An 18764-nucleotide genomic window follows, 5' to 3' on the forward strand; every position below is an offset into this window, starting at 1 on the left:
TACCAACGCCCATCGCTAACAGAGCCATAGATATGAGTGGCTCTTTTGTATACCGATGTTTGGCCGCGCCCGTCGTTGTCGGAGTGTGTTGCTGGGTTTGAAGTATACCAGGAGATGGTGTTTGTTGAAAATTCTCCTGAGTTTCTCGGAGACCCCAGAACATACGTGTTGCAGAGTTCTGATGACGCTCATCAGAACTTTGCAACACAGAACTGACAATGTGCCCAGCAGCACTCAGGCCCAACGAGAAGAACACAAACACCTGAGGGGAGCTTTAAAAACCTGCGGCTACCCCAGTTGGACCTTTGTGAAAACTGCAACATGTTCCAAAAAGACCAACCAGGTGAGCGATGAGGAGAAGAGGAACAGAAGGAATAGCACAGTCATCCCGTATGTTTCTGGGGTCTCCGAGAAACTCAGGAGAATTTTCAACAAACACCGCATCCCGGTATACTTCAAACCCAGCAACACACTCCGAAAAAGACTGGTTCATCCCAAAGACCATGTACCACACACCCAAAAAAGCAATCTGGTGTATGCTGTACAATGCAATGAGGATTGCACTGACCTATACATAGGAGAAACCAAACAACCGCTACACAAGCGGATGGCCCAACACAGAAGGCCAAACTCCTCAGGACAAGACTCAGCAGTCTATCTACACCTAAAGGAGAAGACACACTCCTTCGAGGACAGCAACGTACACATTTTGGACAGGGAAGATAGATGGTAGGAAAGATGGGTGAAGGAAGCCATCTATGCGAAACTGGAAAAACCATCCCTCAACAGAGGAGGAGGTCTGCGACACCACCTATCTCCCACTTACAATGCCATCCTTTCATCTCTACCCAGGAGACTCAAGAAGCCTAGCCTCCAAGAACAATAGTCGGTCACTAACAGCTCCAACGACTCTCATGACCACTGAACAATGAAGTCGAAACTAACACCCCCAACGACTGTCGCTGCTAAACAAATGCAAATCAATAGTTCCGATGGCGACAGGCGTGGTTGGACATCGGAGCACAAAAGAGCCACGCATATCTATGGCTCTGTTAGCGACGGGCGTTGGTAAACATCGGGACACAAAGAGCCATGGACATCTATAGCTCTGACAACGACTCCTAGAGGATAAATTTCTGAGTCTCATCACCAGCCAGTCAGACTAGCTTGGTCTAGTCAGAAAGGCACGAACTGAGGAAGCCTCTTGAATGAGAGGCGAAACGTGTTCACGGATTTTTACCAAGTCCAGTTGCACTTGATTCAACTCCTTTGGATAAGCATGACCTGGATGAATGAGAACATTCACAGACAAGTCAACTTAGTTGTTACACACACACAGACACACAACCACACACATACACACACACCATCATCATCACTGTCGTTCACTCGGTGTCAAGTATGACTGTCCTTTAGGACACCTGCGCGTGACAGCTTTTTACGTGGAGTAGCTGATGTGCCGGTAGCCACCACACAGTCCTTGGCAGGGGGTGGCCAGTGTCCAATGGCATGGAGAACCAAGACGATTGGGGACCACACCAGACTTCATCCGCCTTCACTGCCACTGTGACCTGGAGACATCTTCCACCAGTTCCGCCATTGAGGTCTTTGTTGGATCGCGCTTCGTCCTTTAACCTCCCCCTTGACCTGTCCACCTTGGGTGACCCTACCAGGAGCCAAGCTCTGGACGGCATAGCTCTTGGGATCATTGGTACACACAAGCTTCTCCACCATGCCAAGTTGGCGATCGAGGAGAACACACACACACACACACACACACACACACACACACACACACACACACACACACACATTTGCTGAGAATGGATTTAGCAACCGAGCAGTACAAGAGTTTATGTACTTGATGCTAGCCCCAAAATGGCGCAATGACCTCCCGGTCTCCACCAGAACTACTGACTCACTTCCTTCCTTCAAGAAAAGCCTCAGAAATGTCCTCCTTAGGGCCTAGCTTAACCCTTAAATTATTGCTGGTTACAGGTATATTTCCCTGTGAGCTGGTGCTGGCTGCCACTGTTGTATCATATTATATTATATCATACAACCTTTCCCGATCTCTACTCTAAAGCCCTCTTCTACTTATACTTGCTTGCCTCACTGTTTTTCAGTGTTTGCACTTGATCTTTCCTTTTGTGCTCTTGCCTCCTAATCTACGGCACACGTGGGACTTAGCAGCTCGATTTCATACGCACTCTCACCATGTAGCATATTGCTCCATTATGCCAGCTGCCAAATGAGTAAATGTAAATCTGTATAAAAACGGCAGCCAGCATTATCAGGCATGCAGAGGGATAATAGGAAGACCTGGATAAACAGACACCAGCGCTGCATGTGGACTCAGGCCAGGGCTGGAGCAGCCAGGAAGTACAGCTTTGAAATGAAGAATGTCTCGAAAGTGCAATATGCAATGTTGCTGCTTTCCCGAAGCGTAATGTTAGCAGTAAATATCAGCAGGGAGGAACTTGATGTCTGCTTTAGCTGCTGTTCGATGCCCGGCCCCACAAAATACTCCGCTTCCCCCTCAGTGAACTATGCAGCGACCACAGCAAACGGGTATCAACCAGAGGCAAAGATGCTGTCTCTCATGTACCCTTCAGTGAAAACATGCTTTTTTTGAGGAGGTGCCAAGCCATGTGTGTGTGTTCGAGTAGAAATTACACATTGCCCCTTTTAAATGCTTCATATTTACACACGCTGGAACAAGAACTCCAGGAGCTGATGTTCGTCATTCAGTATATGACAAATCCAGAGGATCCAGTCTGCAAAGGAGTTTTGAGGTTTTTTTGTTGTTTTTTTTTTTTTTTTTTTAACCGGGTATGAAGGCGCTCACTCTCCTTTAACAGTGCCATGGTGTAATGAGTTTGTTGTGCTGACAATCATTTTAGTTCCAACATTTCACAATTTTAAACTGGCAGGGGAACTATTCTGGAGCAACAGCCTTCATTCTGACAACCTGCCATGTTTCTTATGGGTTACTTAAGGGTTACATAGTGAGAGAGAGAGAGAGAGAGAGAGAGAGAGAGAGAGAGAGAGAGAGAGAGAGAGAGAGAGAGAGAGAGAGAGAGAGAGAGAGAGAGAGAGAGAGAGAGAGGTGGCGAGACACACACAAACAAAGAAACAGAGAGAGGGGGAGAGAGAAGCAAAGCGGCATAGGGAGAGAATAAAGAGGGGAAAGGAGAGGTGGGCACAAGGGAAGAAGGAGAGAGGGTGGTTGACAGGTAAAGGAAAGAGCCAGAAGGAGGAGAAGAGGACAAGAGAGGTGTGACAGACAATAAAAGGGGAGAAGAAGAGGGAAAGAAAGAGAAAGAGAGGGGGGGGCTGGAGAGATGGGGTGAAAAGGGGAGAGAGGGAGGGAGACAAATGCTCCATCTTTGTGTCCAGTTTCCAGTTGTCAAGGTAACTGGCCGATCATTAAGCCACTCAGCCTCCAGTCACCATGAAGTAGTTTGTGTGTGTGTGTGTGTGTGTGTGTGTGTGTGTGTGTGTGTGTGTGTGTGTGTGTGTGTGAGCGAGAGAGAGACAGACAGACAGACAGACAGACAGACAGAGCATTTGTTTTGGGTTTGTTTAGCCCATGAACTTCAACCCATTCCCATTCATCCGCCCTTGTAGTGGATTCATCCAGACAGGAAAGATCACAGGTCTGATTCCCAGCAGGTGTCAAATGGCCAACAGCACCTTTATGTCACGTCATCTATCAGTATGCCTTATATCTCAATGTATGTGTCATACTAATATTCTCTTCTCTTCTCTTCTCTTCTCCATTATCTTGACAATAAGCGTAATTCTGCAGTCTTTGTCACAACGCTGCCTCCCTGTGGCTAAATATGGTTACTGCAATTGAAGAGCGCGCATGAAAACAAAAATAACGCGAATATTAAACAATCTTTTAGGTTTTGAGATATTGAGGTATGAAGAGATTAATTTAGATATGCTGCATAATGAAAGAGAAAATCAAGATAAAGAACATTTGTATGTTATTTTTATTTGGACTTGGGTGGCCAAAGGACATAGTCACTATCTTCTCATGTGTTCCAGTTATTACCATTGTTTGTGTACTGTTATAAATTTATCGCATGTTTCATTCCAGTCCTTTTGGGACTCTTTTTTTTTAATTCCCTGTATATGTTACATCTGTCCCTCCTTCCACAGCCTCCACCTCAAAGGCTGCTTAACCTGAGCCACTCCCCGGGTGTAAGGCTCTCTCTCTCTCTCTCTCTCTCTCTGTGTGTGTTTGTGTGTGAGTGGAGAGAGGTGAGCAGAGCCTCACCAGCTGCAACCCATTCCATAATAAAGCCAACCTGCTATAAAAGACCAGCACTGCCACCTCCCCCCTGCCAGATCGTAGCCTCTGATCCGTCAGTGTACTGCATCCAGCCCTTGCTCGCTGAATCTGTTTTTGTCAGTATTTTTGAACCCACTGTTTGACTAACATCTTCCTTTTAACTGCAGTCATCCTGCTCTGCCTCCGGTCCCTGTTCTCCAGATTTTCACTGCTCCAGATCGCTGCTCTGCCCGGCTCTCTCCACCACCCACTGTCTCTGCCCCCGGTCCTGTTTCCCCAGCCCAAGGAAGCCCAGCCCAATTCCCTCCACTGTGTGTTGTCGCCTTAGTTGGCCACCTGTAATAAACTCCGAAGTCAGTTGGAAGCAAGTTTTGTGTCCGCGCCTGAGTCCTTCCTGAGTGTCCCGCAACAGTATGATCTGGCCAAAGATGGTCTCGGCAGACACAGATCCCCTTCATCAAGCCATCGTCAGCCAGGGTATTCAGCTCGGACAACATAATCAGGGTTTTGCAAACGTTGTCCTCACAGGTTACGGAGATGGCCCAGGCCCTGGCTAGCCTGCAGCAACAACTCTCCGCCCTGAACCCCTCCCAACCAGTCCTGCCTGCCCAGTTGGTCCGCAGCCCCTCTCCTCCACCACGCAAACCATATGTGCCACCTCCAGAGCCATATGATGGCAATTTGGGAACCTGTAGAGACTTTTTAATGCAATATTCATTAGTTTTTGACCAACAGCCCTGTACCACTGACAGAGCTAAGATTTCCTACCTGATTGGCTACCTCCGTGGTCCGGCACGCAGCTGGGCTATGGCTGTTTGGGAAAAACAGTCCCCGATCTGTTCGTCATACTCACAACTTTCAGGAGGAGATGAGGAAAATGTTTGACCACCCGGTTCGAGGTAAACAGGCCGCCAAGCGAATGCTTTCCCTTCGTCAGGGCTGTTGCTCTGTGGCTGAATTAGCAGTTGAGTTCCGCTGCCTTGCAGCTGAGTGGCTGGAATGAGGAGGCGCTCCAGGAAGCTTTCCATAACACCCTCAGTGACACCATAAAGGACAAGTTGGCATCCTGGGAAGAGCCTGACGGACTCAATCGGCTTATTGACCTAGCTATCAGGGTGGACAACTGCCTTAGGGAGCGTCGGAGGGAGAGAACGGGTAAGATATCCTCTGCTAACACCCTACCTCCGTTCTTCTCCACCATCTACCTCTGTCTCTTCCAGAGTCCGAGCCTATATATATGCAGTTAGGCAGAGCCAAACTCACCCCTGAGGAAAGGCAATGCCGGTTAAGCACCCGAAGCTGTCTGTATTGTGGTAAGACCGGCCATTTCCTCTCCACTTGTGCCTTACGCCCAGCAAAAGGGGGGGGGGCTCAACAGTAGTGGGAGAGATATTGTTGGGCCAGACCTCGGATCCCTCTTACTCCTCTCCCCCAAGAATTCCACTAGATGCCACCCTCTCTTGGCTGAATCAGACGCTCCCACTACCTGCTTTTGTTGACTCGGGCAGATGAGAGTTTTTTGGACCGTAATGTTGTGACCCAATTGGCATTGGAGACCATTCCACTTGAAAGACCCCTCACTGCCAGAGCCCTCAACGGACAACTCCTCGCCCGTGTAACCGAGAGAACAGAGCCAGTCAGCCTTCGTGTCTCTGGTAATCATCGGGGGGATAATTAGTTTCCATGTCTTTGACTGCCCTGGTTCTCCTCTTGTCCTCGGTCATCCCTGGTTGGTTCTCCATAGCCCTCACATAGACCTGGCTGCTGGAAAGGTAATATCTTGGAGTTTATCCTGTCATGCTAACTGTCTTCGTTCTGCCCTTGCTCCTGCCTTGTCTGTTCCTTCACCTGTTTCCGAGCCACCAGACCTGTCTTCGGTACCTGCAGTTTATCACGACTTAGCTCCTGTGTTCAGCGAACATCAGGCCCTGTCGTTACCTCCCCACCGGCCCTATGACTGTGCCATTGACCTTCAGCCAGAAGCTCCCCTTCCCAGCAGCCGGTTGTACAATGTCTCTCGCCCATAACAGGCTATGGAGACGTACATCCAGGACTCCCTGGCTGCAGGTATCATCAGGCCTTCGTCCTCCCCGGTGGGTGCTGGATTCTTTTTTGTGAAAAAGAAAGATGGGACTTTGAGGCCGTGCATTGATTTCCAGGGTATGAACAATATCACCATTAAAAATAAATATCCCCTGCCACTCATTACCTCTGCTTTCTCCCCTCTCCATGGAGCAAACGTGTTTTCCAAGCTTAACCTCCGGAATGCTTACCACCTTGTCCGCATCAGAGAGGGGAATGAGTGGAAGACAGCCTTTAAGACACCTCTGGGCCATTTTGAATATCTGGTCATGCCATTCGACATTACTAACGTCCCCGCTGTCTTCCTGGCTTTGGTGAATGACGTGCTGAGAGACACGATCGGATGCTTCGTCTTTGTTTACTTAGATGATCTCCTCATCTACTCCCTCGACCTCGACACTCACCAGCTGCAAGTTCATCAGGTACTCCAACGGTTGTTGGAGAACAAACTGTATGCCAAAGCAGAAAAGTGCGAATTTCACTCTGCAACCATCTCTTTCCTAGGCTACATCATTTCAGAGGGCCAGTTACAGATGGACCTGGGAAAGGTCACTGCCGTCAGAGTGGCCAACCCCTACCAGCCTGAAGCAGCTGCAGCGATTTTTGGGATTTGCCAACTTTTATAGGCATTTTATCTGCAACTACAGTCACCTGGTAGCACATCTCACTTCCACTCCATTCCGTTGGACCCCTGAGGCGGAGATCGCATTCCAGGAACTCAAACGGCGCTTCACTACGGCTCCTGTTCTGATTCAATCAGCCCCGGAGGCTCAGTTCATCGTTGAGGTGGCTGCATCGGATACCGGGGTAGGTGCCGTACTCTCTCAACGCTCTACACCGGATCTTAAACTGCATCCTTGTGCCTTCTTTTCCTGTAAGCTCTCACCAGCAGAGAAACTACGACATTGGCAACCGGGAACTTCTGGCGGTGAAACTGGCCCTGGAAGGGTGGCGCCACTGGCTGGAGGGCACCAAACACCCCTTCATCATTTGGAACGAGCACAAAAATCTAGAGTACAGCCAAGAGGTTGAACTCCCGTCAAGCCAGGTGGGCCCTGTTTTTTGGCTGGTTCAACTTTACTTTATCTGTTGTCCCGGCTCTAGGAACATTAAACCTGATGCCCTCTCTCGTCAATTCACTGTGGAGACCAGCTCAGAACCAGATGCCATCCTGCCGTCTTCCTGCATCATTGCTGCCGTTACCTGGGAAATTGAGTCCTGTGTCTGCCAGGCCCAACAACATCAGGCCGACCCAGATAACGGCCCACCTAACCTCCTGTTTGTCCCGAACTCTGTCCGCTCTGAGGTTCTCCAGTGGGGGCACTCGACCAGACTTTCCTGTCATCCTGGAGTCAATCGGACACTTACCTTCCTCCGTCGACGCTTCTGGTGGCCCACCATGGAGAGAGACACCAGGGATTTTGTCGCTGCCTGCTCGGTCTGCGCCCAAAACAAGACTTCTACCAGGCCAACCTCCGGGTTACTTCTTCCATTACCAGTGCCTAGCCGTCCCTGGTCCCACATAGCCGTGGACTTCGTTACTGGACTTCCTCCTTCCAGTGGTAATAGTTATTCTCACAATCATTGACAGATTTTCCAGATCTGCTCCTTTCATTCCCCTACCCCAACTCCCATCTTCCAGGCAGACTGCAGATCTCCTGGTTAATCGGGTGTTCCGGTTACATGGCATACCCTCTGATATAGTGTCCGACCGAGGACCCCAGTTCATTTCCCAGGTTTGGAAATCTTTCTGTTCTGCTCTTGGTGCCACTGTCAGTCTCTCCTCTGGTTTTCATCCCCAGACTAATGGCCAGACCGAGCGGGCAAACTAGGAGCTGGAGGCGGCATTACGGTGTGGTTTCTGCTAACCTATCCCACTGGAGTTCAGAGTTGCCATGGGTGGAGTATGCCCACAATTGCCTCATCAGGAATGTCACCCTTTGAATGCTGCCTTGGCTATCAACCACCATTATTTCCATCCCAGGAAGAGGAGGTTACAGTTCCCTCTGTTCAGGACCACTTGCGCCGTTGCCATCGCACTTGGAAAAGGGCCCATGCAGATCTCCTGAGATCCTCCACCAGAGCCCAAACCCAGGCCAACCGTTGCCGTATTCCAGCCCCTATATACATCCCTGGCCAGAAGGTATAGCTCTCATCCTGGGACATCCCACTGAGAGTGGAGTCCCGTAAGCTTTCCGACGATTTCTAGGATCATTTGAGAGACTGTCATTAATCCCTCTGCAGTCCGGTTGAAACTCCCTGCTTCCCTTCGCATCCATCCCACCTTTCACATGTCTCATATCAAACCTGTTCGCTCCAGTCCCTTATACCCCCCCCCAGCAGCAGCTCCCCCTCCATCCTGGATTATTGAAGACCATCCTGCTTACACTGTCCGGCGGCTGTTGGATGTGCGCAGAAGGGGTCGAGGATTGCAATATCTGGTGGATTGGGAAGGATATGGCCCTGAGGAGCGCTGTTGGGTGCCCCGCCGCCACATCCTGGATGCTTCCCTTGTCTGAGTTTCACGCCCAGCACCCCGGCAGGCATCATCCGTCCAAAAATTAGCTCTCGATGTTTTCGCCATGTTTGCAGTTACTGGCTTCCTCTTCTTGTGTCCCCCCCTCTTCTTCTGTTTACGCTGTTCGACTTCCGGGTCAGACTTGGCGCGCGGAAAGTTAGCGCGTGCGCAGATCGCCTCGACCAGCTCCAGTCCGACTAAGGTGTATACATGCAGAAGTAAATCGACTTGCAATCGCATTATCTGGGTGTGTTAGTCCGACTAATACAACTTCGATTTCAGTTGAGCTAACATGTTTACATGCATTTTCGATTTTTTTAAGTGTCATGTAAACGTACTGATATCTGGATCTTTTCTGAAATATCATTATTTTAGTTTTACTCATGTTAACTGTCAGGGCCCAGGTCTGACAAACCTTTTGAAGAAGGTCTAATTGAGTCTGAAGTCCTTCCTCCAATGGTGAAAGAAGGACCAGGTCATCCGCATAGAGCAGGAATTTGACCTCACCTTGCATAGTGAGTCCAGTTGCTGGTGAGTTTTCCAGCATCGTTGCCAACTCATTGATATACAAGTTAAACAGAGTTGAGCTTAAAGGGCAGCCCTGTCTCACTCCGCTCTCTTGAGGGATATAGTGAGTTCTTTTCGATCCTATTTTGATTCCACACTTAGCTCCTGAGTACATTGATTTTATAATATCATATGTTTTTCCCCCTACACTGCTATCCATTAATTTGTAGAACAATCCATAATGCCAAATAGAATCAAATGCTTTCTCTCTCTCTCTCTCTCTCTCTCTCTCTCTCTCTCTCTCTCTCTCTCTCTCTCTCTCTCTCTCTCTCTCTCTCTCTCTCTCTCTCTCTCTCTCTCTCTCTCTCCCAGATTGATGGTACTCTGTTTTAAATGTGTTTTAAAAGTCTGAAGTAGAGACAAAAGTTTGCATTGTGGGCTTGTAAAAGTCTGAAGCACTTTGTCTTTAGAAATAGGTTACAGATGCTCAAGTATCCTCCATCAGAATAGACTGTAAACATGTTTTGATAAACTGACGTTTTAACCGGTTGCTTGTTAAGTTGGTTTTGGTGATATTTGTGTTTGTTATATAAAATTTTATTTTGTTTTTACAAATCTGGGCCAGTAGCTGCATTTCGTAGCTTTTGTTCCTGTGAGATTTGTTAGTATGATGCACATCTTGTGAGTAAGAAACACAAATGCTGTTGTTTCTCTACCATGAGATGAGACTCACAAGTTTTTTGTTGCTTAGCTGAGGCTAATGGGGGTCTGAAATAAAGAATGAAGAATAAAGAATACTACATAAATTAGTGTGTGTTAGCACAGTATACTCCTGTGTAGGTGAGTCACACCTACCACTGCATGTATGTGTGTGTGTGTGTGTGTAGAGATGTGAGGGTAGGTTTCTGCACATTTTGTGTGTTCATGAAGGAGGTTTGTGGGTGTGTGAGGAAGGGTATGTGTGTTTGAGTTTGTGACTTATTTTGTGCAAATAAGTGCACAATTGTGTTCACCTGTATATGTGTGTGTGTGTGTGTGTGTGTGTGTGTGTGTGTGTGTGTGTGTGTGTGTGTGTGTGTGTGTGTGTGTGTGTGTGTGTGTGTGTTTATCATGACAGGGGGAATGGGCCTTATCAGGCTGTGGTGGAGTTTCCGCTCAGAAAGGAAGTGCACTTCCTCTGCTTCCTGTTCTCTCCTTTGTGTGTGTGTGTGTGTGTGTGTGTGTGTGTGTGTGTTATTTTGCTTGTGTATACGTGTGTGTGTGTTTTATGTGTGTGACCACAGGATAGGAATAAGAACAATCACTGGCGAGAGAGCGAGTGAGAGAGAGAGAGAATAGGAGGGGATAGAGAGAAGGAGAGAATAGGAGGGGAGAGAGAGAATAGGAGGAGACAGAGAGGGAGAGACAGAGAGAGAGAGAGAACAGGAGGAGAGAGAGAGGGGGGGGAATAGGAGGAGAGAGACAGAATGAGACACCCAAAACAGAGAAAGTAAAAATGACTCTAGGACAAGTCCAGACTGTCAATGGAAAAACCAACAGATTGAGAGAAAGACTGAAAGACAGAAAACAAACGATTAAAAAAAGAAACCTAAAAAAAAGAGGAAAGGAAGTGTGACCAGCACCACAGCACAGCTGACCCAGTTCCGACCCAGTACAGAAGAGGCCTGCCTTCCCCTGCGATGGACTATGAACCCAAGAAATCCAAGAAGGTAGGTTCTGTTCTGTTTCTGGGATTCAGCTTCAGCTTCTTGTGTTGGTCGTGGCTGGTGTTTAGATCCCTTCATAATGTTCAACGGCAGTCCTTCCCAGGACGCTCTCCCATCTCTCAGCCTGTCAGTCAGGATAGCAGTCAAAAACAACAGGTAGCTCTCCTCCTCCAAATCACATGTAACCCGCCTGCACGCTGCTATGTGGAATGTGTGTGTGTGTGTGTGTGTGTGTGTGTGTGTGTGTGTGTGTGTTGAGTCTATGAGGATCTGAGAATGAACGGTGACATGGTGGAATGGGAAATGTGTCCTAACATTCCCCTCATTCATTTCTATGGGTCATATTTTCAGAGAATAAGTTATCAAAACCTATACATTATATAAAAAATAATTTCATAGTGGTGTAAATAATGTTAGAATGCTAAACATTTCAAAAGTGGAATGGCATTCATTGCATTAACAGTGGTAAGACTAGTGCCAAAAAGTACACAGTTGAAGTAGATAGATAGATAGATAGATAGATAGATAGATAGATAGATAGATAGATAGATAGATAGATAGATAGATAGATAGACACTGCTTAAAGAAGGAAAGAAGCACTTTTTCATCCCTTTCTTTCTCCTCTTATACCCAGATAGCAGACACATTTGGGCCTAATCTGGGGCACTTTTGGTACTTAGCGCAGCACTGGCAACTGTTGTGTGGGCCAGACATGGCCCAAATGTCATAAACCAGGCCTGACTTGGGATACAGCAAGTGTTGTGTGGGCCAGACATGGCCCAAATGTAATGAACCGGGCTTGACTTGGGTTACAGCACATACTATGAGGGCCATATGTGGGCCACATAAGGTGGACCTGTGGCTGAGTTGAGACAGCCGCTCTCACCCTGAGTCAACGCCGTCATTCAAGGCCAAATGTGGGCTGTAAAATAACTGTAGATGTGGACCATATTTGGACCAAAGGTTGTTTGCTGTCTGGGTAGTGTCTCTATTGCCCCCCATTTCTTGCCATTCCTCTACTTCCCTTTTATATTCTATCAAATTTCTTTTTTTAATCTTGCTTATCTCTTTCCTGTATGTGGTTTGTGTTTTCTTTTTGTTTCCAAATCAAATTTATTTGTATTGCCCTAAATAACAGTTTGGTCTCAGACAGCTTTACATTACAGCTTTACATTATATTCTCCAAAACAGGTGAATACTGTTGGGAGATTTTCTCCAATTTACATCATGATTTCAAAAACCCAGTTCCTCATTCTCTTCAGTCTCCCAATAACACAAGACTTTGGATGGATGGGGAGGCATAGACTTCCATGGCTGTGTGATGCTGAATGTGTTCCCTGACAACCGTAAACTGGTGTTGTGGATGATGAAGATGAGTCCACTGACACAGCCTTGCTGGTTGTATCTGTCTCTGCAGGGCTTCGTGTCTCCCATTAAGCGGCTGGTGTTTTCCAAGTCAGGTCGGCGGCAGGTGGAGCGAGGCGGGGTCTACCGCCGTCCTCTGCACACCGTCCCCCTATACCCCCCGGACTACCTCATCCACCCCGAGAGACTCATATTCGACTACATCGAGAAGGAGGTTAAGGTGGATCACACAGCAGGATGAAGTAGAACATAACCAGAGAGGGCAACAGAACAGAGTCCTATAGAATAGAATACATTCACAGCAGCTACTGTAGGCTGACCTTGACCTTTGACCTCTCTCTGTTCTTAGTTCCTTGGTCACCTGACCTGGGTGTCATGTTCGCTCAACCCCTCCAGTCGAGATGAATTGCTTCAATTACTGGACACAGCCAGGGTTCGTATTCAACTATTCATTTGACAAGGCCAGAGTTTGTAGTCACTTAACCCATCTTTGAATCAGTCTTTCTGTCATATGTATGTATGTATGTATGTATGTATGTATGTATGTATGTACGTATGTACGTATGTACGTATGTATGTATGTATGTATGTATGTATGTATGTATGTATGTATGTATGCACATACATACATACATACATACATACATACATACATACATACATACATACATACCGTGTGTATTCATGTACAGTATACATGTGTGTATGCATGTATGTATATATGCATGCATGTATGTGTGTATGTGTGTGTATGTGTGTATGTATGTATGTGTTTAAGTACAGTATACATGCATATGCTATGTATGTATGTATGTATGTATGTATGTATGTATGTATATACTGTGTGTGTGTGTGTGCGCACGCACGCGCAGTATGTACAGTATGTATATATGCATGAATGTATGTATGTATGTATGTATGTATTAATGTAAGTACAGTATACATATGTATGTATGTATGTATGTATGTATGTATGTATGTATGTATGTATGTGTGTATGTATGTATGTATGTATGTATGTATGTATGTATGTATGTATGTATGTATGTATGTATGCATGCATGCATGTATGTGTTCATTTCTGTACACTGCCTGTCCAAAGGTTGATGATATCTTGTCTTTTTCAATTTTCCGTAGTGTTTGATTTTCTCAGTTATTCTTTTTTAACATGAAGCAGCTATTATTTATGTATTAACAAAGAAATACCATTTATTGAATTCTTTAGTTTGTTGCCCATTTGTTGATAAGAATGATCTTCACCTCTCAACATGACTATGGGCTGACGTGTTAATAGAAAGCTGTTTAGATTTTTCCATTTTCTTTCCGAAAACCGAAGGAATAACTGAGGAAAGTGCTACCTTGCGGATACTGCTACACTCCTCTCATTTCATATCATTGTTGTGATGTCAGCACTCATCGATTGCCACTTAAATGCCATTCAGGTGCTTAAAACCCACCTGCGGGGCAAAAAATAAATAAATTCAGTAAGTGATTTTAACAATAGTTTGGAAACATAAAACTGTCAAATCATTATTAATGCAAAACCTTGACACTTTGAAGAAGAACATGAGGCTCAATATTGCATTAATATACTCAAAGTAATTGTAAAGCCCCGTTTTATATTACACATAACCTTTGCAGTCATTTTTTAATTGAAAATTATCTATGAAAAAGAAACTACTCAGATATTTAAAAAAAAGGCGAGGTGTCCCCGAAGTTTGAACGGATGTGTGTGTTTGTGTCTCCATCTGTCTGTCTCTCTCTTTCTGTCAGCAGCAGTTGAAGGTGCTGCCACTGAAGACCAGTGCAGAGCAGGACTGTATCCTGAGTATGTCTGCTCGATGTCTGCTGCTGACCTGGAGAGACAACGAGAAACTGCTACTGAGGATCCCAACTCATGAGATCGCTGCTGCCTCCTATCTGAGAGATGACGCACTGCACCTCCTGGTGCTTAAAACAGGTGAGCACCCCCTCACCAGTCCAAAATAGGAGATCTCGTGTTTAGTAAATGAGCCCTTCAGCGTTGTACTTTTGATAATTCAGCGGTGAATGATCCACCTCAGGTCTGAACGTGGACACGGTGGTTGCCGGGGGGGACAGCTTGGAGAGGAAGCAGCCGACTGGCATCAATGGGCGGCGCCAAACCATGAGCTGCAACGCTGACCCCCGGCCCGCGGGGGGCACCATGGAGCGCAGGCACACCATCTGTGGCGTGGACTGGAGGCCCTCACTGTCCAGGAGAGATCATGACAAAACACAGAACCTGGAGAGAGGAGGAGACCGAGGAGGAGGAGGAGGAGGAGGAGGAGGAGGAGGAGGAGGAGGAGGAGGAGGAGGAGGAGGGAGCTTGGAGAGGAAGAGGGTCGGGGGGAGCTGGGAGAGGAGGCAGCCCACACGTAAGCCGGGAGGCAGCTGGGAGAACCGCGGCGGGAGGCCCATGAGTGGCAGCTGGGGGGTGGGGACAGGAGGAGTGGGCGGTGGAGGCAGCTGGGAGAGGAGGCATGGAGGAGGGGGCGGGGGGGTGGGAGGAGGAGGAGCGGGCGGGAAGGCAGGAGGAGGAAGCTGGGAGAAGAGGGGAGTTGTCGGGGGAGGAGGTGGCACTGGCGGGAGCTGGGAGAGACGGCAGGCCTGCACAGGGAGCTGGGAGCGGGGGAGAGGCTACGGTAGCTGGGAGAGGAGGAACCACAACCCGCTGGAGCCCACGCCATGCCCAGATGCCTACTGCAACCTTGTTATACTGGCTGTGGAGAACAGGGTGAGACAACCTGTCTGTCTGTCTGTCTGTCTGTCTGTCTGTCTGTCTGTCTGTCTGTCTGTCTGTCTGTCTGTCTGTCTGTTTGTCTCTGTCTTTCTGTTTGAGGTCAGACAGACGTTGCAGGGGGTACATTTAACAAATGATAGTGATACTGGCTGGGGGTCAGTAGGAGTATTGTCCCACTTTTGCAACCAGTGACTCCTGCTGGTGATGGGGAGCCTGCACAAAGGCAGCCCATCTTATCATTTATTTATTTTAGGGCACTAGTCGACTAAAAATTACACACTAGTACTTATTTTTTAAACACTAGTGGCTATTCTGCTTCTAGGCGTTATTGTAAATTGCTAAAGTTGCTAGTTGCTGGTTTCTAAAAAAAAGAGATACAAGGTGTATTAAAATAAGAACTAGTTACTACTTTGATTATGACTAGTCACTTTTTTCTTTTGCCAGTAACAATTCAATAAACACCTTATTTTATATCATTTACTAGTAACTAAGTTAAAAAGCACTAGTCACTCTTCTAATAGTATCTTTTTTAGTTACCAGTAAATTCACAACAGTGATTAGTGTTTAAAAAGGTAAGTACCAGTGTTTCATTTTTAGCGACTAGTGCCTTAACAGCCCATAGCCCGCCAGCTAAATGCAGCCCACCATACAGAAAGATGGCTGAGGTGATTATTTGCTCGTCACTTAAAATCAAAACACAAGTATTTAGTTGCTAAAAAATAGATACTAGGTCTAAAAACTATTTCCTACTCATCTCTGAGAGTTCTGCTAGTAGTCATATGTCAGCCACAAGTAATTATTCCAGTAATAACGAGTGCACATCACTGTTACTAGTTGCTTTTGAATAAGACCTGGTGGATTTTCGTAAATGACTAGTTGCTATTCGGCAGCATGGTGGCACAGTGGTTAGCGCGGTCGCCTCACAGCAAGAAGGTCCTGGGTTCGAACCCCGGGGTAGTCCAACCTTGGTGGGTCGTCCCGGGTCGTCCTCTGTGTGCAGTTTGCATGTTCTCCCCGTGTCTGCGTGGGTTTCCTCCGGGTGCTCTGGTTTCCTCCCACAGTCTAAAGACATGTAGGTCAGGTGAATTGGCCGTACTAAATTGTCCCTAGATATGAATGGGTGTGTGTGTGTGTGTCGGCCCTGTGATGGCCCAGCGGCCTGTCCAGAGTGTCTCCCCGCCTGCCACCCAATGACTGCTGGGATAGGCTTCAGCATTCCTGTGACCCTGAGAGCAGGATAAGCGGTTCAGATAATGGGTGGATGGACTAGTTACTATTCAATTCGACACCATCTATCTGGGAGCTGGGGTCTTTCTTGCAACCTCCTCAGCAACCAGCTGGACGTCTGAAGCCTTCGTCCATGTCTGTAGCTTCTCACTGTAAGATAGTTCATCTGTCAGCCTAACACGAATAGAAACAAACGTTCCTTAGTGGTAATGAGGTGACATGTTATTACTTCCCTTGGAAAATGTCTACCCCTCCCCCTTTTCTCCCCAATTTTACCCGTTCAGTTTACCCCACTCTTCCGAGCCCTTCCGGTCGCTGCTCCACCCCCTCTGCCGATCTGTGGAGGGCTGCAGACTACCACGTGCCTCCTCCGATACATGTGGAGTCGCCAGCCGCTTCTTTTCACCTGACAGTGAGGAGTTTCACCAGGGGGACGTAGCGCATGGGAGGATCACGCTATTCCCCCCAGTTCCCCCTTCCCCCCTGAGCAGGCGCCCCGACCGACCAGAGGAGGCGCTAGTGCAGCGACCAGGACACATACCCACATCCGGCTTGCCACCTGCAGACACGGCCAATTGTGTCTGTAGGGACGCCCGACCAGGCCGGAGGTAACGCGGGATTCGAACTGGCGATCCCCGTGTTGGTAAGCAATGGAATAGACCGCAATACTACCTGGACACCCCGGAAGATGTCTCTTTTCACTGAGAGTTGAAGGTCATCTGAAGAACGGCGTTCCTCGGTCTGGTAGGGACCCGGACTCTTATTCACTGAGACTTGGGCAGAAAGAAAATGGCACGCAGTCTTTCCCATTCGGTATTCCTTCCTGCCACCAGCGCCCGCTGAGCTGGCCTCCCCACTTTGAGAGATAAGGGTTAAACAGGATCATTATCCTCTACTTTCCACAGCATCGGCCAGTCCACTTTAAAGCACCGCGCTGCACAAAGGGACATGCTTAGAGCAGATGACTGTAGTAATAAGCAGGGTTTAGGTTTACTTTTTGTACTTAGTTAGACCGGTGCTACCATATAGAGACCCCATATGGGGAAGATGCTGACGAGGGCAGAAGACAAGTTAATCTACAGAGAAATCTGTCCAGGGTGGAATAAGGTTGATATGAAGCAGACATTAGTTCCTCAAAATCACCAACCGGGCTTGATATTTTGGTTTTGCTTGAAACATAAAATACACAGTAAACATATCAGCAGCGGTTGCTGAAGGATATTGACCGAAACAATGTGAACAACTCACACCCCCCCCCCCCACACACACACACACACACACACACACACACACACACACACTCCCTGCTACCCACTGGAGCTGGGCTGGCTGGGTGGTTTTTGTTGTTTAGACACATCCTCCAAAGGTCTCGTGCCCCCAGTCCTCCGACCTCCACCGAGGACTGCACAGCAGCCGTCCCTGCTCCTCCTTTCAGATCTTTAGGTTTTATTCTAAACACTGGTCGACGGAGGTCAGGATTCACCTAGATTTACATGGACCACCTTAAAACAAATTCACTTCCTCTGACCTAGACATAAATGTCTCAGTGTGTGTGTGTGTGTGTGTGTGTGTGTGTGTGTGTGTGTGTGTGTGTGTGATTGAGGTGCATAACTGAAACTTAATGTGTTAAAGTCTTACTCTGTGGTCTGTGGTTATTTCCATCTCTCTCTCTCTCTCGCTCACACACACACGCACACACACACACACACACACACACACACACACACACGAGCACACCCACACAAAGGATATCAGATGACAGCTACTCTGCTGGAACTGTGACCCCTTTCTGTGATGTAATTTGTCAGTTTGTCAGTTTATGTAACACTACCATAAAGTGTGTGTGTGTGTGTGTGTGTGTGTGTGTGTGTGTGTGTGTGTGTGTGTTTGTGTGTGTGTGTGTGTGTGTGTGAAAGAGAGAGTTTTCTTAAGACCTTTATTTATAAATTTGAAAATAAATCAACGAGGGCACAATTATCACACACAGACCAAAGCAGACGTCACAGACTCCAAGTTATAAAAAAAAAACCTATGCAAATACGGAATTAAAGACCACCCGCCCCACTCCCCCCACCCCCCACCCCCCACTGCCTGAACGAACGGCTGTAGTGAAACACCGCTGTGAAAGAACCTCGTCCAACTTCGTAATTAGGGAACAAAATCTGAACTCGACTTGGACTCTCGCTTTCACCGCTGCAGTGAACAAAGGAAGTAAATCTGCACCCGGAACCGTTTCCAGCTGGACCTTTCCTAGTGTACCGACCCACGGACGACTAGACTCGCCAGCCCTTGGTG

General features: G+C 47.5%; 1 protein-coding gene across 1 annotated transcript in view; it reads left to right on the forward strand.

Moving 5' to 3' along the window:
* Positions 1 to 10821: 10821 nt before the first annotated feature.
* ccm2l (CCM2 like scaffold protein) overlaps positions 10822 to 18764 on the forward strand; it is a 38865-nt gene continuing 30922 nt past the window's right edge. Inside the window, 5 exon segments of the mRNA XM_056273388.1 lie at positions 10822 to 11119; positions 12534 to 12701; positions 12831 to 12914; positions 14258 to 14441; positions 14545 to 15236. Coding sequence (XP_056129363.1) covers positions 11090 to 11119; positions 12534 to 12701; positions 12831 to 12914; positions 14258 to 14441; positions 14545 to 15236 — 1158 coding nt within the window. The 5' untranslated portion in view covers positions 10822 to 11089.

This window comes from Lampris incognitus, chromosome 2, assembly GCF_029633865.1.
Source record: "Lampris incognitus isolate fLamInc1 chromosome 2, fLamInc1.hap2, whole genome shotgun sequence".
Classification (NCBI taxonomy): domain Eukaryota; kingdom Metazoa; phylum Chordata; class Actinopteri; order Lampriformes; family Lampridae; genus Lampris; species Lampris incognitus.